At 39.6% G+C, this 24,158-nt stretch overlaps 2 protein-coding genes across 6 annotated transcripts in view; one reads left to right on the top strand and one right to left on the bottom strand.

The window, feature by feature from the left end:
- Positions 1-926: 926 nt before the first annotated feature.
- Emc3 (ER membrane protein complex subunit 3) lies at positions 927-20,813 on the bottom strand. The gene is made up of 8 exons (XM_047534783.1): positions 20,500-20,813; positions 12,936-12,993; positions 12,502-12,595; positions 10,350-10,454; positions 9,531-9,612; positions 7,914-7,993; positions 7,071-7,153; positions 927-2,111 (listed from the first exon to the last, which is right to left on the bottom strand). The coding sequence occupies exons 1-8, from the start codon at positions 20,652-20,654 to the stop codon at positions 1,983-1,985; spliced, it is 786 nt and encodes a 261-aa protein (XP_047390739.1). The 5' UTR covers positions 20,655-20,813; the 3' UTR covers positions 927-1,982.
- Positions 20,793-24,158, top strand: part of Fancd2 (FA complementation group D2) — a 55,772-nt gene continuing 52,406 nt past the window's right edge. For 4 of the 5 annotated variants that reach the window (XM_047534779.1, XM_047534778.1, XM_047534776.1 and 1 more), the window contains exons 1-2: positions 20,904-21,065; positions 22,457-22,549. In XM_047534779.1, the coding sequence (XP_047390735.1) occupies positions 22,486-22,549 (64 nt within the window). In that variant the 5' untranslated portion in view covers positions 20,904-21,065; positions 22,457-22,485. Of the gene's footprint in view, positions 21,066-22,456; positions 22,550-24,158 lie in introns of all 5 variants that reach the window. The other variant, XM_047534777.1, reaches the window with a different exon arrangement.

The raw sequence follows: 24,158 nt of genomic DNA, 5'->3' as shown, positions 1-24,158 counted from the left end.
TTTCTAAGTGAGTAGATGAACTGGCTCATGACTTGGCCACTTAGAGCACTTACTCTGCTGCTCAAGATCAGGGGACACTCTGTTCATTTTGTCTATCTGCCAGCAGATCTGCCGGGTCACCTGGAAACTCTGTTAGCTTTTAGAGGACTGCCAGACTTTTCCCAAGTGGCCACATTATGTGACCCTTCTTTTCTTCTGGGTACCAGCGATTGAACTCAGGGTACTTGGCCACTGAGCCACATCCCCAGCTCTTTTTTGAATTTTATTTAGAAACAGGGTCTCACTGAGTTATTTAGCACCTTGGCGTTGCTGAGACTGACTTTGAACTAGTGATCCTCCTACCTCAGCCCCCTAAGCCGCTGGGATGACAGGCCTGCGCCACTGCCACTGTGTCCAGCTGTGATCCTCTTTTGACGGATGGGGAGGCTGAAGCCCAGAGAGGGGGAAGTGTCTTCATGTAGAGCCAGGCATGAGCAAGTGCAAGAGCGGGCACTAATCCTCCACGGGAACACAAGGCCACCCCCATTCTGACCTCTGGAGCATCTCACTCTCACTCCAACACTCTCCACCTCTTTCCCTCAGTCCCTCCAGAAGGCTCCTCTTCTACCACCATCAGGGTCAAGTCTGCTTCTGACTGACGCATGAGTTTATCTGCCTCTGGCCTCAGATTCTCAAAGAGGTTCTGTGACCTCAAAAAAAGGTTTCTTATATAAGGATTTCTTGTTGTCGTTTTGGGCTGCAGATGGAATCCAAGGCCTGTGCATGCAAAGCTCGGGCTCTACAGCTGAGCTATACCCCCAGCCCTCTCTTCTGGGTTCCTTGCGGGCATGGGTCACAGCTCTCATTGTGAGACTCTCTAGCACAGGTCCCAGACAGACACTCATAACTGGTGGCATAAGGCTGTCAGTGACCCACAGAGGCAACACTTTCACAGGCAAAGAGAAAACAGGATGGTTTAATTTGTAGAGTCAAGAGTCATTTGTTCTTGATTACAGCGCTCAACATGCAAATTACATCCATCTCTTGGTACAGAAACGGGTCTCTGTCATTTCCCTGGGACCGTTAATCTAGACAGAAAGATTCCTGGGCACCCTGATCAGCAGCTGCCCTCTCTCCCCTCTGACAGTGATATGTGAATTCTCTCCTGTCCAGAGTAACTGGGAAATGAGGTCTTTTGTTCAATTGAGTAGCCATTTACAGTACAGCACCATTGATTCATCAATGGGTTTGATATATTCTGAAGTCTAGATCAAGAACCTGTATTATTTAACCTGTCTTTGATAATCCCAAAGGCACTTGAGAATCTGGCAGTGCCTCAGGGTCACTGATTTTCACTGGACAGTGTTAAGACTTATCAAAGGTTTGCTGAGTCCGCGCTGGTCCTGGGTATTCACTCTGAACAGAGTTTATTTGAACAAGGTTTGGACACATTTTCTTTGTCCTTCTGTAGGCTCAAAGTGAACAACACAGGGAGATTCATTTCGCTCATCCATAGTTTCTAAAATTTTGGATGTGAAAAGTGTTAACTTTTATAAAGAAAGTTAAAAATACTAACAAAAAATTAAAGGTAAAATGCAGAGGGGGAGGTGCTTGGATCCCAAGAAAATAGGAGTTTACTGTGGTTAGAAGTCAGACTGACTGAACATAATAACTAGTTGTAATTGACAACGCTTCTTTGAAAGACGGAATTTTTGCTAAGTTTTTATCAGTAGCTTGAGTTTTCCCCTTTCTCTGACTGTCACTACTAGAGTCACCAGAAGGAAACTTTAAAACACTTTTTAAATAGTGAATCGCCAGCATTCGCCTCCTCTTTCCTCTAGTTTCCAACGTTAGGGGAACCCAGCTCAGACAAGAACGAGCCTTGCTGCACGCCCGCCAGCCCCTGCATCCTCCTTTTTATTCTCAGAGGCTCCAGCTCCAACGAAAGTTACAAGGTTAAGTGCTACTCCATGTTCCTGACACAGCTAATCCTGGCTCGGTCTTCAAAAAATAGATGTCTGTAATTCCTTTTTGAACATGCCTTCAAAGTGGAGGTCTTTGGCCATGAGCTCCTCTTCCACATCATCTAGTGCCCACTGGTGATCCGTCAGCTCCAGAGCTTCCCATTCTGTCTGTAAAGGAAGAGCAGAGCAGGGCAGGGAAAGAGGGTCTTGTTACTGACAGCTGTGGCTGACCTGGAGCATTGCCGCCTCTGCCAGAAGCTGGCTGAGCTGTTCACATGTGTAAGCTCACTTGAACCTGTGAGGCAGGTGCTGCTGCCCGCTCCCACCACTCTGTGTACAGATTAGGAGACTCGGGCTAAGATGGGTCACACGATTTGTTCAGAGTCACTGGTTTTAGTAACTGATGTAGCTGAGATTTCAACTCAATATGTCTGACTCCAAAGCCCCAGTGATTACCCTATCGGCTCATGCTCACTAAGCACCTACCGTACGCCCTGCACTATCCTTGAGGAATGCACAATAGATTCGTCATGCTCTGTGATTGTGAGGCCTTGTCATCCAGCAGGGAACATCATCAAGGGGTCTAAGAACATTTCCTCTAACCTTATGTACAAACATATAATGACATTTCAATATGGTTTGTGGGAATCCAGTAATTTGCTAGCAGTTTCAACAATGGAAGAAAGAATGATACTCTGAATTATAAAACTGCTTTGGAATGTAATTCTATTATATTGTATTTACTTGCATGTAAACCATTAATGTTAAGCAAAACAACATTTGTTCCTTGGTATTCTACTTGTTTAGCTACTTTCGCCTTAGTGAGTTTTAACAAAATGCTTCATGAAATTTTAATACAATGTTAGCAATACAATTGTAGTTTCATGGGCATGGTTTTTTCTCTTTTTTGTCCCTCATCTTCTCTTGGTACACGGTAGTTGTACAGAATGGTGGGATTTGTTGTTACATATTCATACATGCACATAACATATGGGGGTGTGGTTTTTTTGAGATAAAAATCACATGCTAGAAAAATCACCTTCTCAAATATGTGCAAACATTTCCACTAATTTCAGAACACTTTTATCACCACAGGAAGAAACCCCACAGGAAATGCAGGCCAATATCATTACTTCCTCCAATCCCTAGCAACAACCATGTTATTTTTTGTATCTTCAATCACTTAATCTGGAGATAACGTGGCCTCTTGTTATTGTTTTCTTTTACTAAATATGATTTCAGGGTTTATCCTTGATATAGTTTCAGTGCCTCATTCCTTTTATAGCTTAACAATATTCCATCGTATAGACACTGTATATATACTCCAAAATATCTCACCAGATGACAAGCATTTGAATTATTTGTTTGCTTTCTAAAGTGGCTGCACCATCAATGTGGGAGGGTTCCAATTCTCCACACCCTAACCAACATTTGTTATTATCCATCTTTTTGACTGCAACCATCTGAGTGGGTGTAAAGCTGAATCTTGGTAATTATTTTTGCAGCACTGGGGATGGAATGCAGACCCTCTCACATGCTAGGTAAGTGTTCTACCAATGAGCTATGCTCTAGCCCTTTTTATTTTTAGAAAGAGTATATTATCTAAGAAATCAGTGCTGGTCCAAGGTCACAAAGACTTAAGCCCATGTTTTATTTTTATTTTTTATGGTACTAGGGATTGAACTCAGGGGTGCTCTACCACTGAACTACATCCTAATTCCTTTTTAAATTTTTAAAATTTTGACACAGGGTCTATTAAGTTGCTAAGCTGGCCTTGAACTTGCAATCTTCCTGCCTCATCCCCCTGAGTTGCTGGGATTACAGGTGTGCACCAGCAAGCCTGGCTAGCCTGTTTAATTTTTTTAATAATTGTATTTAATTATAAATTTTTTTAGTTGTAGATGGACACAAGACCATTATTTCTTTTATTTATTTCTTTATGTGGTGCTGAGGATCGAACCCAGTGCCTCACACATACTAGGCAAGTGCTCTACCACTGAGCACAACCCCAGCCCCCATGTTTAATTTTAAAAATACTGTAGTTGTATCTCATATTTAGGTCTTTGACCCATCAAAAATACTTTTTTAAACATTTAATATTTTTATTGGAATAACTAGTACATATAAACATCAAGTTTGCCACTTTTAGCCATCAATCACATTCACAATGTTTTATAACCATCTCCAGTATCTATTTCCAAACACTTTTCATTCCCTGAATAGAAACTCTGTTCCCAGTAGGCAGTAACCCCCATTGTCCCCTCTTCCCAGTCTCTGGTAACTGCTAACGCACTTTCTGTCTCTATGGATTTTCCTATTCCACATATTTCATGTGAGCAGAATCATACAATATTTGGGTCTTTGACCCATTTTGACTTAATTTTTTGTGCACACTGTGAAGTATGTTTCCAGCTTCATTCTTTTTTGTGTAGAAATCATTTTTCTAGCACCATTTATTCAAAAGACTATTCTTTCCTTCACAGAACTGTCTGGCGTTGTTGCTAAAAATCAACTGATCATATATTAGTACCAAATGATCATAAATTTATTTAAACCATAGCTATTCATTTATTTCAGAACTCTCTTTTTGTGTGTGTGGTTCTGGGAATTGGAACCCAGGCCTTGTGCATGCAAGGCAAGCACTCTGCCAACTGAGCTATACGCCCAGCCCAATTTCAGAACTCTTCATTCTACTGCATTACTCTACATGTCTACCCCAGCACTGCAGAGTTTTGATTATTGTCTTTGTAGGTTTTAAAACCAGGAAGCTTAAGTCCTTTAACTTGTTTTTTTCAACTTTAGGCAATTCTGGATGCCTTGCATTTTCCTGTGAACTTCAAGATCAGTTGGTCAGTTTCTGTAAAAAAGGGAGGTAGATTTTGATAGGGATTATGTTGAATCTGTAGATCAATGTGGGGACTACTGCCATCTTAACATGATACTCAGTCTTCTAATCTATGAATATAAGTGTCTATTCATCAATTTAGGTCTTCTTTAATTTCTCTTGGCAATGTTTTTGTGATTTTTCAGCATATAAAATTTGTATTCCTTTTGTTGGATTTATTCCTCTATTTGACATTATTATTCATATGTGGAATTTTTTCTTAATTTCATTTTCAGATTCTTTGTTACCAATGTGTTGACATCCAGTTAATTTTAATTTTTTTCTTCTTTCTTTTGGAGACAAGGTCTAACTAAATTGCCTAGGCTGATTTCAAACTTATGACCCTGCTACCTTTTTACAATGCACTTGCTTACTTTTGGTTTATGTATTTTATTTTTAAACTTTAAAAAAAAAAATTGTTTTCATTAGTTGTTGAACCTTTACTTATTATGCGGTGCTAAGAATCGAACCCAGGGGCTGGGGAGATAGCTCAGTCGGTAGAGTGCTTGCCTTGTAAGCATAAGGCCCTGGGTTTGATCCCCAGCACCCAAAAAAAAAAAAAAAAAAGAATCGAACCCAGTGCCTTGCACATGCTAGGCAAGTGTTCTACCACTAAGCCACAATCCCAGCCCAAGATTTTTATATACTGATCTTGTTTCCTTAAAACTGCTGAACTCCTTTTTCAGCTCTGATAGTTATTTGTGTGTGTGTGGATTTCATCTGTAAGGAGAGATAGTGTTACTTCCTTTCTAATCTGGCTGGCTTATTTCTTCCTTGCCTAGCTGTCCTGACTAGAATATCTAGTACAATGTTGAATAGAAGTGGTAATAGAAGTGGCAGATATCCTTGTCTTGTTCTTGATCTTAGGGAGAAAAGCTTCTATCTTTCACCATTAAAATAAGTATGATATTAGTTGTGTTTTTTTTTTTTTTTTTTAAATAGATGACCTTCATCAGGATAAGAGGGTTTCCTTTTTTTTTTAGCTTTTTGTTTTTTGGCAGTGCTAGGGACTGAATCTACGATATTATTAGTTTTTATTATGGAAAATCAGTGAGATTTTCCTGTACAAAAATTATACGGGATTTTACAAATTCCAGAATCCTTTCAAGAACAGGCCCTTAAAGTACTGATACTTTATTGATGCAGTAAGTGATTGATTTATGGTGCTGGGGATGGAAACCAGGGTTATTTGAATGCTAAACATGTTCTACCCCCGAGCTATATCCTTTGTCCCTAAGTATTTATTTTTTTAATGCAATTTACACTTGATGTCTGCCAGGTTCAAAAAGGTTTAAAATGTCCCATATGTTACCTGGGGCCTTTGAAAGTATTGTTTTATAGCCTCATTCACATTAAATTAAATGTGATTAAATGGATTAAATTTGGGTGACCATTTAATACCAGTGAAAGTGCCAAGAATCTCCTATTTACTTAATAGATAATTCTGTCTCAGGAACAAAAGACACATGAACTTTATTTTTCCTACACTTAAATTCAAACAATGTAACCACACTACACTCACTACAGAGCTTTTCTTGTTTTTTGATTTGTTGGGGGTTGGGGGACATCTCACTATGTTGCCCAGGCTGACCTTGACTTCTTGGTCTCAAGTAATCCTCTTGCCTCAGCCTCCTGAGTAGCTGGGACTATAAGGGTGGGAAACTGTGCTTAGCTTGAGAATTCATTTTTATTTTTTCTTTCTTGAGAATTCATTTTTAAAGTATAATAATCCCTCCTCATCCTCAGATGATCTATGTTCTAAGTTCACCAGTGAGTGGATTCCCACCACTGCAAACCAGTACTAAACCTGTATGTACTATTCTCCCTATACATGCATAACCTATGATAAAGTTTAATTTACAAACTAGGCACAGCAAGAGATTTAACCTGAATACCTAGTAACAAAAACAGAACAATCACAAAAAATATACTGCAACAAAAGATGTGGATGTGATCTCTCAACTGACATGAGGTGGGTAGCATATAATATGGATGCACTGGACAAAGGGATGATTCATGTCCTGGGTAGAATGGAGGAGGACAGTGCAAGATTTCATGACATTACTCAGAACAGTGCAGTTTGAAGACTGTGACTTCTTTATTTTTGGAATTTTCCACTATGTATTTTTGGATGCAGTTGACCGTGGATAACTGAAACTGCAAACTGGGTAAGACAGCATTGCTATAACTCTGTGGGAACTATTCAGGACCTCAGTACAGCTCTGGAAAATAATGGCACATACCTTGAAAGCTTTGTTGGTGTCTGCGGGCATGGCCATAGCTGCTCCGGTCATCTGCTCCTGCATCATTCGTGACTGGTCAGCAGCTGCAGTGTAAAACATGCCAGTGTGAGTGCCAAGGTTTCACACCCTTGTAGAGGAATGAGCACCCCATAGCATTTAAGCTGCCTAGTGGTGGGTTTAAGAACTGAACAATTGGCCCTGTCACCAACTAGCTGTATGACTCTGAGCAAGTCACTTTACCTCTCCTGAAAAATGGGGATGACAAGAGATAGAAAACAGAGAGAACTAAAGGAAGCTCCAAAGATTATTTCAAACTTCAATGACAACAGATACTAGTTAATGAGCATCTACTATATGCCAGGATCTTTACCAACTGATTTGTGCATTCTTCTTCATCTACCACCCTGTAGTTAACTCCTAAGATCCCTGAATTACAGGAAGGCAAAAAGACCAGATCAGAGCAATTAAATAACTTGTCAGACATCCCCACCATTATACAAGAACCAGGATTAGTACTGGCAAAGCCTCTAGTCAGAGAGCTAACTGAGCTGTTCAGGCCTTCTCTAGGCTTCAGATTAATGAGCGGCATCACTGGTGCTGGATTCCCTAAGGATGTCAGACCTGGGGAAAACAAATAATGTCCCAGTGATTGCCAGGGAAAATTCAGATCTTCAGTTTGGGTCCAGGAATTTTGAATACACTTTCAGAATACTGAAGAAACTTAAGGCATGAAGCAGTGTATTTCAATGTGCTAATGAACAGTATAAGCTACATTTTTATTGCTCTAGCATGGATGAGTCATCTATTGAAGCATTTGCTTATTAAACCTGATGTACTTCTTACCATTATCTTGGCCCAGAATCAGAGAGTATATACTCCGAAGTCCAAATACATTGAGAAAGTACCAGGATGCCGAACTCACCCTAGCAAAGCAAAGGTGAAAAAAATGCATGTAGTTACTTAAGGTATTAATGAAGTTCACATTTATATCAGGCAAAGCTGTTTAGCATATGTAAGGAAATCACCCGGGATACGCTATATGCAGCCAAAGCACAACCAGAAAAGAAATACAGGTATTAAGACAGTCTGACCAATACAGAAGTATATTAAAAGTTAAAGAGGCCTCCTGTTTGGCATTCCATTTTTAAGAAAAAAATCACAAGTGTTGGTGTGTTCGTGTGTTCCACATTCAGGAAGGATCAGAGGTGGTTTTCAAGCTGAGGATGATGGCTACTGGGAAAGTATTCCAAGTTTGAACTTTATCACCAAGGCCTCCTTCATCTTAGGTTTCCCACCTTGCCCCCATAAAATAAATATGTTTGCATATGATAAAAAGAAAGGGAGTATGAAAAATGATACGTAAACGGAAAGGTTCTGTATTTCATTTCAATGCCTGTATCACAGGAGTCTACTCTGATCACTCCTTCAGGCTACAGGTAAGTAAATGACCTATCTGTGTGCAATATTGTTGATGTACCTGCAACAGTAATTGTTCACTCAGGCTACAGTCTCCCCTCTGTCCATGACAATATCAGTCACATTACCTGTCCAGAAGCTTAGAAAAGATAAATACGCTTTTCTTTAACCTATGGAAATTTTGCTTAGCTCCATAGGTAAGAGTTTAGTAGAATCATGCTGCTCATATGAAGTATAGCTCTTCTCTCCACTAGAGTTGTGCAGAACCAAGACACTACAAGTATCTGGCCCTACCCCTCTCACATAACCAGAGATGCCTCTGCTCAAACCAGTAAATCAAATCACCGCTGGTGACCCTCATGGTCCATCCTGTCTTCTTGGTTCTTGCAGAAGCCCATGGTGTTAATGGAAAGTGATGACGTCTTTTGGGGCCTAGTGGGAAGTCTTAAGTCATTGGGGGTGTGTTCTCCAACAGGACTGGGGGTTCCTCTTCTTTCTCTCTTTCAGGATCTAACTATAAGGTGAGTGCTTTGCTCCATGATTTGCCTCACTACAAGACCACAGCAACGGGGACAATTATTCATGGACTGAAACCTCCAAAACTGTGAGCCAAAATAAATCTTTCCTTACAATAAGCTGATTATCTTGGGTATTTGTTACAGTAACAGAAAACTAATACAAATATCCACACAAGTTCAAGGACACTACTAAAAAACTGGCCTGGCCAGAGTTCTTTGCTTAACCTTTCAACTTTCAAGGAGGTCAACACATCCACCTGTGTATTCCTAAATCCTATGAAAAGAGACTGACATGTTTTATCCTTCTACAAGGCTTATATAAAAATGGCCATAATCCGGCAGGGATATTTTGAGTGGAGTTTTGATGGGACAGAAAACCCACAATCTCAAAAAATCTATTCCCAGTAAAATATGCAAATTGGAAATCCTGATCTTTAAAAGAGATACTGGTTTTAGATTTTTGGTTTGTGTTTATTATTATTTATTTATTTATTATTATCTTTATTAGATAAAAGAAAGTGCTTACCAGGATGCATCTAATGTGAGTAGCTCAATTCCTTGCTGTAGCATAGGCTTAAAACGAAGGGTCAGTGGAAATGGAACCTTGGCTGCAGAGAAGAAAGAGAAAGTTCATAAGCACTCTAAGCTGTTTTTATTTTTAGAGCAGTTGAAGTGTGAATGCACAGCACATATTCTTTCCCTAAGGAGGTGAGAACTCTGTGCCACATGGCTTTTGGAAAATGATTTCCACAAGGAAATCAGTGGCAATTTCAGAAGAAAAGAAGCAGTCAAGATGTCTCTCTGCTCTAGTTTCCTTGAATAATTCTACATTCTAGGTGGCTGAGGAAGCAGGAACTCAAACTGAGCTGTGACCTAAAATTCAGAAAAATTTGCATTGATCCATTAAACCCTGAGTGGAATAGGTACACACAAAGAACTACATTACTAAGAAGCCACAGTGATTAAAACCAAATCAAATCAACTTATAAACAAACAGAAAATTCACCCCAATACCTAGGTAAATGAAGTCAAAATAGAAGTAGGCTTCTCTCTATCCTAATAACTAGAATACTTATCAGTTATGGAGGTCAACTAGCAGGTCACTCTTTTGAGTCTCTATTAGTGAAAAAGCAACCACATCATGAACCTAGGACTGGTTTGGAACAGGGACCACAAAATCACAGCATATATTTTTTTTCATCGTTCAAAGAGTGTTCTTGATTTCCACAAGAAAGCATGAGACCCATTATGTTAGGGCCTTGGAAGCACTTGAATTCCTCTGAACAGGAACAGGAAAAAGAACACAGATGAAGTAAACATGAAGTCTGCTGGGTCTATAACTTACTGGTGACGAAGCCTGAAAAGGTCATGTTGATCCATCCACCAATAAGAATCATAGGGAGGACATTTGTGACGTTCCCTTTCATCATGTCTGTGAGCATAGTGGGATCTAAGACAAAAGCACAAGAGACCACTAGGTTTTACCTCTATTGGCAGACTATCTCATTTTCTGTAAATTTTTTCTTGCAAATTTTTAAGATATTTAACAGTTTAAGTAAGACATATTCACTGTTAAAAAAATTCAAATAACATAGAAACGTAAGATAGAGATGGTTCCTCTCAGTCTACTCTCTAAACACTTTCAACTATTTGTAGCATATCCTTCATCTTTTAATTCACACACATAAACACACAATATAAAGGGATGCTATGTTTTCTATTCTTGAATTTGTGATCCTCCTGCCTTAGCCTCTTGAGTTCCTAAGATTATAGGTGTCTGCCACCATGCCTGACTTGTGCTTCTTAACCTTTAAAAACATCTAACTTCGTGGAAGGTATTTCCCATGGGGATGATATCTATTCTTCAATATTTTCAGTGTCTGGGCAGATTCCACTGTATGGCTGCACCAGCTACTTTCTGGTAGACCTAAAAAGTGTTTCCAATTTTCTTTGAGAATAAATGATGCTGCCAACAACTACCTTGTACATAAAGTGTATGTTTATGTAAGTATTTCTCTAAGAGAAATTCTTAGAAAAGTTTCTGGTCAAGGGGTTTATACATTTAAAATTGATAGATGTTAGGACTTTGTGGCAGGGTGTGCATATCTGTAATCCTAGAGACTTGGTGGGCTGAGGCAGGAGGATTCCAGGATTAAGGGCAGCCTGGGCACCTTAGTGAGACCCTGTCTCAAAAAATAAAAAGGGCTAGGATGTAGATTAGTGGTAGAGCACCCCTGGGGTTCAATCCTTAGTACCAAAAAAAAAATAAAAGAATAAAAAAGATATTATATATGGGGCTCAGTGGTAGAGTGCTTGAGTAGCATGTGCAAGACCCTGGGTTTCATGTGCAGCAATGCCACCCCCCAAAAACAAAACAAAACAAAACAAAATAAAACTTGAACAACAACAACAAAAAGACATAAACTGTTAGGCTATCCTTCAACGAGGTCCTGCCATTTAATATTCTCATCAGTGACAAGAGGGTCTAATTTCCCTTGACCTTGACCATAGTGACTTTAGTTAATCTTCTAAACTTCACCAAATTAATGGGTTATAAAAAGATGTTTTGTTTTGTTTGTGGTACTTGGGACTGAACCCAGGGCCCCACTTGTGCTGGGCAAGCACACATCACTAAGCCATACCCCAAACTCTTTTTATTTTTTTTTTAATTTCAAGATAAGTGTCTCCCTACCTAAGTTACTCAGGCTGACCTACAACTTGTGATCCAGCTGCCTCAGCCCTCCAAGTGGCTAGGATTACAGGTGTGCACTGCTGTGCCTGGTGAGATCTTATTTTTATTTGTTTTCTGTGGATTATTAGTGAAATCAAGTATATTTTCATATATACTTTTGTGTCTTAGAAATTTTCTCCTAAACTGTCTTAACTCTAATACCTTCTTTAAGGGCTAAAAGAACTGGTTATCTCATCTTAAGAAATGAGTACTGAAGTGAGAAAATAGTCAACAAAGAAAAATGAATTATTTTGCTTTACTTTACGTTGTATTTTTCATAAGACAGAGATCAGTGGAAGTCAGATATATGTTGAAGCAGACATTGTAGGGTAGACGAAGTAATCAGGTCTGATGAAGAACGGGTTGGTGCTGGGAGGTAGTCAGCTCCTCCTCATCCAGGCAGAAGCTGGGTAGCCATCTGTCAGCTACAGGATCCAGACACGGGGTGGGAGCTGGGACTGGAAAGCTTTCTCTACTGTGCTCCATAGAGCTATGGGTCTTGAGGACTAGCAACAAGGAGAGACCAGGAACTGGCCTCCTCACTCCATCAACTTTTTACAAATTTGCTTATACTGGGTTGTCAGGAGATTTATTTGAAAACGAGAACTCCAATATATTAGATGATTTCTAAGGTCACTTACATTATTAATTCCTATAATATAATATTTAAATAAAATTACACATGCCCTGCCTCCCCTCTCCCTCTGACCCAGTACCCCATGTTAACTTTTTTTTTTTTAAAGGTGAGAGAAGGGAATAAACATACCAGTCATAGGAGAAGGTGGCACTACCTTTCTTTTAGTTTTTTTGAAAAATCCATCCTCTGGGTTGTTGAAGTAATATTTTCGTGTCAAGAAAGACTAGTAGGGAAAAAAAAAAGTTTTTTAAGTTCAAGAACTGTGACATGGCAAATCGTCGATGACTCCCCAGAGATTTGGTCAGAAGGGCCTTGGAATATGCTGTTACCCTCAGAGCTGGCAGCCTACTTGGCAGGCAACCTGACACTTTAGCTGAGTCACATTTAAAAACAATTTCCTAAGGGTGAGGTCACAGTGACAGCAAACACCACCAGGCCACAGCTTGATTACTGAGTGGGCAACCTCCAGCTCTCCCCAAAGAGTCCCCCTTATAAAACATTCAGATATCTACAGCTCTCCACAGTGAGTGGTGGAGCTTTTCAATAAAAGATAAATTGAGTACCTGTTTGGGAATGTATTTTCCATTTTCCCTGAGGACTCTGCTTCGAATTAGGACTTGGCTGAAAAACACAACCAAGACAATGAGATTTTTAAAAGTGAAACACTAGAAGAAAATGAGAGTATAAAGTAGAAGACCTATTTAAACACAAGAGAGGACCTATTTGGCAACAGCTGTGTGTGGAAACTTTCCAACGTTCAAGTATCCTAAAAACCAGCATGACATAGTTAACCTAATATTCAGGTTTTCAAAAGAGCAGTCTTCAGGGCTGGGGATATAGCTCAGTTGGTAGAGTGCTTGCCTGCCAAGCACAAGACCCTGGGTTCAATCCCAGAGCGCAAAAAAAAAAAAAAAAAAGAGCAGTCTTCAGAGGTAACTGTGGTTCTGTATACAGATTTCTAAGTTTCTAAGTCAGGCAACATTTGGGACATCACATTCTTTTTTTTTTTTAAACTTCATAATGAGCCAAGAAGGAATTTTCTCTGAGTGAAAAGAGTAGCAGCTGGATGTTGTTCAGAAGACATGGGGGCAGGAGGAAGGGAAAGGCAGAGGACAAAAGAAGGAACTTCTTAATATGCACAGAGCAATGAGGACAGGTAGCCAGGTGCAATGGTGCACACCTGTAATCCCAGCTACCTGGGAGACTGAGATAGGAGAACTGCAAATTTGAGGTCATTTTGGACAACTTAGCAAGACCCTGTCTAAATTTTAAAAAGTGAAAAGATTAAGTGTGTGACTCAGTGGTAGAGCACTTGGCTAGCATGCATGAGGTCCTGGTTTAGTTCCCAGCACTGGCCATGGGGGTAGGGTGGAGAGAGTGTTGGGGGAGACAGACAAGAAGAAATAAGAACAAGCTTTGAGAAGATTATCTGATTGACAACAAATACAAATGCCACTCAGGATTCCAACTCTAAGTTCTCAATAAACATAATGAATAAGTGAAATTATATGGTGATATCAGAGCACAGTTGATCATTAAAGATAATAGAGTCAGTATAACTAAGTATAAATAGCAAAGAGAGACAGAAATGAACACAAGAACACTGTGCTTAATTTCTTCTTCTTTACTTCTGTGTGCAAACCACTTGCTGTGAGCAGTCAGTGCCCTTGGGGTCTCTTTGCCACCCTAAACACATCCCAGCTTCTCTGTTATGTTGGGAGTGCTTGATGGCTCGCTCCTTTGCTGGTTCTACCCCATCACATGTTAACGTTTTCCTCAGCCCCATCTTCCCCACAGATCTTTTTGTGATGCCTGGCGCTCTTGTGGAACTTTCCCTGGTTTTCCTCCTCTTGGCCTTGTTATGTTATACAGTTGACTAAACACAGGCTACAGAAGTGACCTGCAATATGTTCTGTTCCCTGGGAGCTAAAACCACTTCAAGTGTGGCCTATGTATCCATGCTAGTCTGTGACAAGGTGAATAAAGACATTGAGAGTAAGGGTTTAGAGACTTATAATAATTTGATCTTGCCACAACATCCAAGCTTGCGATCAAAATATTTTACCGTCAGTAAACAGACTGAAAATTAAAAAACAGCTGAATGCAGTGACATACACCTGAAATCCTACCAACCTGGGAGACTGAGGCAGGAAGATTCCAAGTTTAAGGCAAACCTCAGCAACTTAGGGACATCCTGTCTAAAAACAAAACAAAGCAAACAAACAAACAACAACAACAAAACACCAGGATTGGGGATGTGGCTCAGTGGTAAAGTGTCCCTGGCAGTATCTATCAATCCCTGGTATCTATCAATCAATCAATTAAAAAGAAATAAAATTTAAGAATAAAAAAGCTCCCAAACTGGCCATTTACCACCAACAGCTTAAGAAGCACTGGATGTAGAAAATGAATACAAATTTAAGCTCTAGCATTGGGTTCAAAACCTGTTTCTGCCATTTATTAGCTGATGATCTTGGCCAAGTTACTTCAATTTTTTAAGCTACCATTCACATTTTGTAGAATAACAAATTTATACTCTCAATGAACAAGTATTTCTTAAACTTCTAATTTTTAGGTACTGAGTGAGGTGACACGAACAGTAGTGATCAAATGCAAATATCTCATGATGGTAAAAGTTAGTGGGAAATGCCAGGTGTGGTGGTACACACCTTAATCCCAGAGGCTCTGGAGGCTGAGACAGGAGGACTGTAAGTTTGAAGCCAACCTCAGCAACTTAGTGAGACCCTGTCTCAAAATAAAAATAAAAAGGGGTGGAGATGTAACTCAGAAGAGCACCCCCGGGTTCAATCCCTAGTACTGCTCCCCCCTCCCCCAAAAAAAAGGCTGGGGGGAGAGAAAGAAATTAATCAAATAACCACAGGAATAAATGTGAAATTTGACTATTATATTCTAGGAAGAGACATGGATGGGGGATTCTTTCATTCTGGGAAGTCAAGGTCTGACAGAAAACCTTGCTGAGGATATAGGATTAGGTTGGAATCTTAAACAAAAATGGGGATTACCTTGGCAAAATGCTGGAGGGAATGTCATGGACACACACCCTGTTGCAGGAGTAAATACCATGTCTCTGAGGACCTGAAAAAAGGCCATATGGAGAGAAAAGAGGACTACAGAAAATGTGGTGAAGAGGAGGCTAGAGAGATAAGCAAGAGCTGGACTTTGCAAGGCCATGTGGATCTTACTGTATTAAATCATGAAGAGCAAAAGTTAAATAGTTGAGGGTTTTTTTTTGTTTGTTTGTTTGTTTGTTTCAGTACCAAGGATTGAACTCAGGGGCACTCAGACACTGAGCCACATCCCCAGCCCTATTTTGTATTTTATTTAGAGACAGGATCTGAATTGCTTAGCACCTTGTTTTTGCTGAGGCTGGCTTTAAACTTGTGATCCTCCTGCCTTAGCCTCCTGATCTGCTGGGATTACAGGTATGTGCCACTGTGCCTAGTGGTAGTACAGGGTTTTAAGCAGAGTCCTTTCTGTATATTATCTCATTGAAAACTGAGATCCATAGCTATATTCTTCAAAGTCTACAAATTCTACAAGAAATTTTTAATTGTGTTTTTATTCTGATGAGCATCTAAAAATAAGTCATTCACTGGTTATAAAGATAAAGTTTTGGTAACCTGCAACTGAAAGACATTTTCTTAGAATGAAACTTTAGTTTTTAAAGTCAATTCAAACTGAAGTTGCCTATTCATGGTTTTTTTGTTTGTTTGTTTTCTGGTACCAGGGGATTGAACCCAGGGGTGCTTAACCACTGAGCCACACCCCCAATCCTTTTAAATTAAAAAAATTTTTGTTCTTTTTTCTTTTTGTTCAATTTTTTTTTTTTTTTTTTGCGGTGCTAGGGATTGAACCCAGGGTCTTGTACTTGTGAGGCAAACACTCTACCAACTGAGAAATATCCCCAGCCCTTTTTCAGTTGTTGTTGGACCTGTAGTTTATTTATTTATATGAGGTGCTGAGGATCTAACTCTGCCTCACACATGCTAGGCAAGCACTCTTTCCACTGAGCCACAACCCACACCCCCCACCCTGCCTTTTAATTTTTAAAATTTTGAGACAGGGTCTTGCTAAGTTGCTGAGTCTGGCTTTGAACTCATGATCCTCCTGCCTCAGCCTCCGGAGCTGCTGGGATTACAGGTAAAGTTCCCTATTCTTAAGAATCTATTTGTTTTTCCCTGTCCAAAGAGTCATTATATTCTTTATGTTTGAGAACCACTTTTTTCATACAGTCTCTTTCCAAATATAGTTGAATACATTTTATTCTTGTGTATTTCATTTTTGGTTTAATATGTTTTAGAAAAAAAACTAGTTAAGTTCTGAAATAGTAAAAGCTTAATTAATGAAGAAACCAACCATACCATTTTATAATTACTCAGGCTAATAGTAATTCATACTGTGTTTAGAGAAATGTTTTACAATTAAAAGTCATCTTTTGCCTTGGACTTCCACTAGAAGAGATCTGAATCATCACAATGAACAAGTTTTTATGGATGACCTACCACATGCTCTGCATTTTGCTGTATACTAATAGGGTCAAACTGCTTCAGAGGCTGGGGTTGTGACTCAGTGATACAGCACTTGCCTAGCATGCATGAGGCACTGGGTTTGATCCCCGGCACCACATAAAAAATAAATAAACAAAATAACAGTATTGTGTTGGTCTACAACTAAAAAAAAAAAAAAAAAAAAAGAAAACTGCTTCAGAATGCATGGTAGGCAGGCCATATAGCCCATCTCGTAGAATGCCTGAATCTCATGCTGGAGGCCTGGGTTCGAGTCCCCGGCCCTCTGCGATTATGGAAATAACAAGCAAACGAAACCAACCTTCCAGAATGCATGGTAGTCTGTCCAAGTTCAAATGATGACTTTGGTGAGGCATAGTCATTAATGTCAGAACAGGCATGATCCAATCTCCTCACTTAAGAGATGGAGCAACTATGATCAGAGATGTTGGCTGGGTTTTTGTAAAATAGTGGTTCTCCATGGGGGTGGGTGGTACTGTCCTCTAGGGAGCCTTATGAGATCTATAGAATTTTCTTGGTTTTCAAAATGGCAGGGTGGAGGAGAAAAAAAGCATGTCACTGTCATTTTGTCATTTATTTGGGGTTACGAGACACTAGGCATCCTTCAATGCTAGGGACAATTGTGCAATATAAAATATTATCCTATGTTATGCTCTACTTTATCTCACTCAATAGTTTCATAATTATTTTTTAAATTAGGTTTGAGAATCTAATTCCATTTCTTTATGATGGGGGCACCGTTTTTATATTTACAAAACTTCTAAGAACTAAATAAGCATAGGGAAAATTGTACTCTGTTCTTTGTTTTACTCAGAACTTTATGAAGAATAATATACCACCTAAGAAACTAATGTAGTACTACCTTCTGTGATATTCATCTATATTAGCCACCTATTGACTGGTCCCAGTTAAGGTGATTTTCTTTCTTTCTTTCTTTCTTTTTTTAAAATATTTTTTAGTTGTAGATAAACACAATACCTTTATTTTACTTATTTATTTTTATGTGGTGCTGAAAATCAAACCCAGTGCCTCACACCTGCCCGGGTAAGTGCTCTACCACTGAGCTATGAACCCAGTACCTTAAGGTGATTTTTTAATGAGATCATGTATATGACTTCTGCATTATGCCTTGAACAAGAGTTGTACCCCAGTACCTATGAAATATAAATGACCACAAATTACTTTCCTTTTATTTCTCCTGATTATTACAACTAGATCACAATGTTGCTTTAAAAAAAATAATTCCCTTGTGGGCTGAAGTGTTAGTTCAGTGGTAGAATGCTTGCCTAGCATGAGTCAAAGCCCTGAGTTCAATTCCCAGCACAACAAGAATGAAAATAGAACCAAAAAACAAAAACAAAACCAAAAAACTCATATTTAGATTACACCAACTGTGAATTTCATTTTGGAGATGGCAAAAAACAACTGTGGGTCTGATACATTCATATTAAAAAAATCACATAGTAAAAACCAGGATAGAAAACTATGCCAGAAGATCACAGCAGGAATTGCGGTTAAGAATCATGATACCATCTGGTGAAAAAAAAAATCATGATAGCAGGTTCAGTGAAACTAATCTAGGTTCAAGTACATGCACAATAATTTACAACTTTGGTTACTCTGAGAAGTCTACTTAACTTCTCTAGGCTTCCTTTTCTTCAACTGTAAAAATGGGTTTAGGATTACCCACCTCAGAACTATTGTAAGGGTAAAATAAGAATAATTTATAGGCATCATTAAATGCTAATTATCTGAGCTCTCTCCACCTTGTATTTTTCTATAGGATTCCTTTTTGTGGTAGACTGATTTTTTTCCTCTCTCAGTATTGGGGATTGAACCAGGAGCATTCTATTGCTGAACAACAGTTTCTCAGTAACTCCTTAAAAAAAATTTTTTTTTCTTTTTTTTTTTTTAAATTTTGAGACAGTCTCAATAAGTTGTGCAGGCTGTCCTTGAACTTGTCATCCTCCTGCATCAGTCTTCACAGTGGCTGAGATTATAGGTGTGAGCTATCACATCTGGTTGTCAACTGACTTCTTAAGATGAGTTCCAAGGGGATGGCTCTGTCAGTTTTGAAACTGACAGCACAAAAAAATAATCAAAGTGGCTACTTTATGGTAGAGTGGAAAGAGCCCTAGGTTTGGGAACTACAAGACCTGGCTTAAAGTCCTGAATATTATGTGACCATGGAACCTCCTTAAACCTCAGTTTCTAAATGGGACAACAGTATCTACCTCATATGGTTGCTTTGAGTTTTAAATAAGTTAAGGAATATAAGTGCTTTAGCATAGTACCTAGTACAGAATAAGTATTTAATAAATGTTGGCTTATTATTATTATTCTCAGCATAATTGGGAAGGTCAACTGAAAATAATAAAGAAGTTTCCCAAACTTCAGTCATTTTCATTCACAAAGCACTTACACTATATGTACTTAACATTTTTAGAGGTCAACTTTCCTCCTACCTATATTAGTTTTTAATTTAAAGAAACCTTTAAATTACAGCAAATGGAATTCCAGTATGACATGCCAAAAAAAAAAAAGCAATTTAAAAATAAATACAATAAATCAAAACAACATAAAAATTTCCCTAGATACTGTCATCTGTGGAAACTTCTGAATCTGATGCTTGCTCTCTTTATTAAAAAGAGATTCCTAAGCAATCGGGAGGTGTTAAAGATAGAGTAGCGGGCTGGGGAGATAGCTCAGTCGGTAGAGTGCTTGCCTTGCAAGCCCAAAGCCCTGGGTTGGATCCCCAGCATTGCAAAAAAAAAAAAAAAAAAAAAAAAAAAATGGGGCTGGGGATATAGCTCAGTTGGTAGAGTGCCAGCCCCACAAGCACAAGGCCCTGGGTTCAATCCCCAGCACCACAAAAAAAAAAAAAAAAAAAAAAAGATAGAGTAGCACTTGACTGAGATGGTCCCTGAAAATAATCATAACAATTAACTGAAAAATGATATTTATTTTAACATGGAGGGGCATGTGTCTGGATACCACCAGAGCCATCTCGAATTTGTTTCTGCAAATAAACACTAAAAGGAAGCATGTGAGGAGGAAGTTGCCTCCACTTCAGGAGGGCAAATGATCTTTATAAATCCTCACATCCCTAATGACACTTTTACAGTGTGCAAAGCATTCTGTTTCTTAGCATCTCTGCTGATCATTACAGTAATTCAGTAAAATATTATTAAAGAGTAAGAACACCTGGCACTCAGTGGGCACCCTGCCTAAGGAAAGGGTGGGACAGGATAGTTCATAGATAATCCCACGGGGGGTTGGCTACTAGCCTAACAATGTTAAGAACTTTTTTTATTTTTTATTTTTAAGCACTAATACGTCCCAGGTCCTATGATACGTCCCAGGCTTTCAAGATATCACCTAATTTAGTCCCCACGTCTGTTCTATGAGTTAGGCACTGTTTTAGTCCTCATTTTAGAGATGACAAAAGTGAAATACAGGTAACGGCCAAGGTCACCTGCCAGCAGGGGCGCGACGCGAACTCAGGTACTGACAGAACTCCTGCACTTTTTTGCCCAAGGTCACGAGGAGTGAAGGCGGCCGGTAAGGGGAGGGTGCTGACCTGTCCGAGACTTGTTCCTGGGTGAGCTTCTTGTCGCTCTGCAACAGGATGGACACATAGTGGCGGATCATGCCCACGAAGAAAGTGATGATAACGATGGGTAGGACCACCCAGAGGCGGATGTTGGAGTCGAGCAACAGCTCTGGCCCCGCCATCTTCTCTGAAAGCCGACTGCCAGCCGCCGGGAGTCCAGTCCCTCTTGGATTTCGCCTCCGGGCCTTCTCACGCTTCTCAATCTGGCTGGCCCGGGACTCGGCGACTGCCTCGATGCTCGGCTTACCACTTCCAGCTGGGCCGCCGGGCGCCGACTTCCGGCGCGGACGTTTGACGTTACTCCGCGGCGCGCCTCGGTGACGTTAAAGCGACGTCGCGCTGGGCGGGAAAGTCGAAAGAGAGGTGCGGCGACGGCTTCTGGATGGTGAGTGGAGCAGCGTTTGGTGTCGCTCGAGGCTCCGCGCCACAGGGGCCTAGTCTCTAGCCCCAGACCGAGACCGGCCTTTCCCTCGGGGGCTCCGTGCCCCGAACCTGGCTTCCTCATCCGCCCTATCGTGGAATAATTCCCCCAGGTACCTCCGGCGTCATTACAAGGGCGAAAAGAGAGGGCTGCTCTCCACCCCACTTACACCTGAATGGCCTAGTCTTGGTGACCAGCCTCATCTCCTCTCCTTTTAGACTTTCCTGGAAACGAGGTGGTGTGGCACGTGTTAAGGGTGTGTGCTCTAATGCCAGAAGGTCCATACTTAGCTTAGTTTTTCCACCTGCAAAATGGCTGACAATGGTTTTGTTGTATTAAATAAGGTAATGGATAAAATGGAAGCTTGGCGCATCGTAAATGTTAATCATTATTTGAAGCCATTGTTAAGTATTGGCGGTAGTTAACGCAATTTCTGGAACCACACTGCTGGAGTTAGACTCCTGGACTATGGAAATAATAATTGTACTTACCTCACAGGTTTTTGTGAGATAGTAAATGAACTATTTAGTATAAACCACTTAAAAAAAAAAAGCCTGGTAGGACAGCTAAAATACTGATAATAAAGCTGATTTAAGCGGCTCTGGAGACTGAGGAGGAGCATCCCAAGTTTAAACCCAGCCTCTCTAATTTAGTGAAGCCCTGAGCAACTTAGCAAGACCCTGTTTCTAAATAAATAAATAAATAAGGACTAGGGATGTGGTTTAATCCCCTGGGATCAATCCCTGGTGCAAAGGAAAGGAAAAAACTTACTTCAGCTGGGAGTGTAGGTCAAGGGTAGAGCTCTTGCCTAGCATGCATGAGTCCTTGGGTTCCATCCTCTGTCCTCCGGCTGAGGGAAGACTTTATCTAGGAAATTGTCCCTGCTTTTCTTCACCACCCCCATCTCCATCTAGATTAAATTTCATTGTAAGCCCTCAGAGTAACCTGTACTTTTCTTTTATAGAACTTACACAACTGAAGTTAAAAATGTTAAGACTATTTATTTTTATTTTTTATTTATTTATTTTTTTTGTGGTACTGGGGATCGAACTCAGGGCCTTGTGCTTTTGAGGCAAGCACTCTACCAGCTGAGCTATCTCCCCAGGCTTGACTATTTATTTTTATACTGTAAACTCTCTTTGGGCAGGGTTCATGTCCATCTTGTTCACAGTTGTAACCCCAGCACCTAGCACAGTCCTTAATATATAGTATTGAATTAATGAGTTAAAGGACAGGTGTCTTGAATCTCAGATGAAGAACTGAATTTTCTTTTTTTAGGTAGTGATCTGGTGAAAGAAGCAACTAGGTAAACAAGTCTTGAAGGGAGAATTGTCCAAATATGGGAGTTGAAATGTGTTCAGTACCTGAATATAGAGAGAATTAGTATGAAGACTCAAATCCCTCTGGTTTTAGAAAGAACATTTAAAAACAAACTATAACTCTGATTTCTCAGAATTTTGCTTCTAGAGAGTAACTTTTTTCCTCTCATTTTACTCTTGGAAGTAATTTAAGTATAGAGGACTTCACTCAAAATGATTTCCAAAAGAAGACTGTCAAAATCTGAGAATAGAGAGACCCTGATGGAAGATGCCTCCAGTAAGTATCTGCCATTTATTGCTTTATTTCCTGTAGCAAATGTATGAGACATTTAGAGATATGTAAAGCGATTACTTTTTTAGTGCTAGATGTCATCAAGGCAAAATAGATACCACACAAAGAATCTAGTATCAGGAGATCTGGAATTGAATTCTGTCTCTGATTCCATGTATAACTTTGAGCATACCCCCAGCCTCAGCGCCTCAGTGGCTACATTCATAAGAGTAATCTGTTTTATCTCTAGACTTCTATACATCATCTCTGTGTTGGGACACAAAGAGAAGAGAGTCCCCAGCTTTTTGAAATAGCTTTACGGGCTGGGGAGATAGCTCAGCTGGTAGAGTGCTTGCCTCTGAAGCACAAGGCCCTGAGTTCGATCCCCAGTACCACAAAAAAAAAAAAAAAAAAAAGTTTGAAATAGCTTTTCATCTTTTCTATCTTAAAAAAAAGTTTAAGGTGGCTATGGTAGTGATATATAAAGGAAAGATATGTGAAAGAAGAGGAAAAGAAACCATTTAGAGCTTTGCCCAAATAAGAATATGACTGACAAAGACCCTAAGAGTTTGGAAAAGAAGAGATTGAAAGTCTTTCATTTATTATACTCATTGAAGGTTGTTCTAACTGATTGAATAAGTTGTTTCTTATTAGAGTGTAGAATTTAGGTCTGACTCATGGTCAAGTACAACTAATGTTAATGAAAACATTATCAAACAATATTTAGAATTAATAAATAAAAATTTGAGGCTAAAACCCTGTTAATAAAGGCTTGATTTAGGCTCCATTTATTGGTGAAGTAATTGTAGAATATGGAGAAATTGATAAAAAATCTGAAACTGAAGAGGAATAATTTTAGGAAGTTGCTAAAGGGACATTTTGTACTTTGGAACTACTGTTCTCTGAAAGGGAAGAGACTTCTAAGTTTATGGGAAGGGACTTGGGTTCTTTTGATGGGTGGTGAGCAAACTGAATCTTTCATTCTGGTTATGCCTAAATTTCTTTAAGGAAGGTATGAGTGGTCTTTGTTTCCTTCTGTGTAAGGCTTTATTGTTTTTTTCCTTTGTTACAAGAGATTGAATTCAGGGCGTCACATATGTAACGCAAGTGCTCTACCACTGAGCTATCCCCAGCCCTTTTTCTTTTATTTCGAGTCAGGGTCTTGGTAAATTGCTTAGGCCCTTGTTAATTTTCCAAGGCTGGCTTCAAACTTGGGATTCTCCTACCTCAGACCCCCATAGCTAGAATTACAAGTTTGCACACTGTGCTTGGCTTGTTATTTTTTATGGGTTGAAAACCTTGGGATGAAACCAGTCAGTCTTTATAGTTAAAGATATGATATAGGAGAACCTGTTCCACTCTATTTTTGCATACACATCATTGATTCTCAAATTTGATGTACATCAGGATTACTACCTGAAGAGTTTGTCAAAAATTTAGACTCCTAGGTACCATTCTCAAGATTTCACTCAGTAGTTCTAGAATTTAGCCTGGGAATGTGCATTTTAATATGCTCAGTGATTGCAATACAGTGTTTGACAGTAACTCGAGAGAACTGACTGCTTTAGGTTTTGGGTGGAAACATTTCTATGTTTATTCTTGTTTCAAGTGGTAT

This window comes from Sciurus carolinensis, chromosome 19, assembly GCF_902686445.1.
Source record: "Sciurus carolinensis chromosome 19, mSciCar1.2, whole genome shotgun sequence".
Lineage (NCBI taxonomy): Eukaryota > Metazoa > Chordata > Mammalia > Rodentia > Sciuridae > Sciurus > Sciurus carolinensis.
The sequence above is the reverse complement of the archived record's forward strand: the minus strand, read 5'-3'. Positions and strand labels throughout refer to the sequence as shown.

Bases quoted from the DNA above. Each gene is read 5' to 3' on its own strand.
- Emc3 (XM_047534783.1), bottom strand. From the start codon at position 20,654: ATGGCGGGGCCAGAGCTGTTGCTCGACTCCAACATCCGCCTCTGGGTG. The intron at 12,994-20,499 runs GTCAGCACCCTC...TGTGTTTTTCAG, and splicing joins CAGGAACAAGTCTCGGACAG to CCAAGTCCTAATTCGAAGCA. The intron at 9,613-10,349 runs GTAAGTTATAGA...TCTTCTCTGCAG, and splicing joins CTTTTCAGGCTTCGTCACCA to CCAAGGTTCCATTTCCACTG.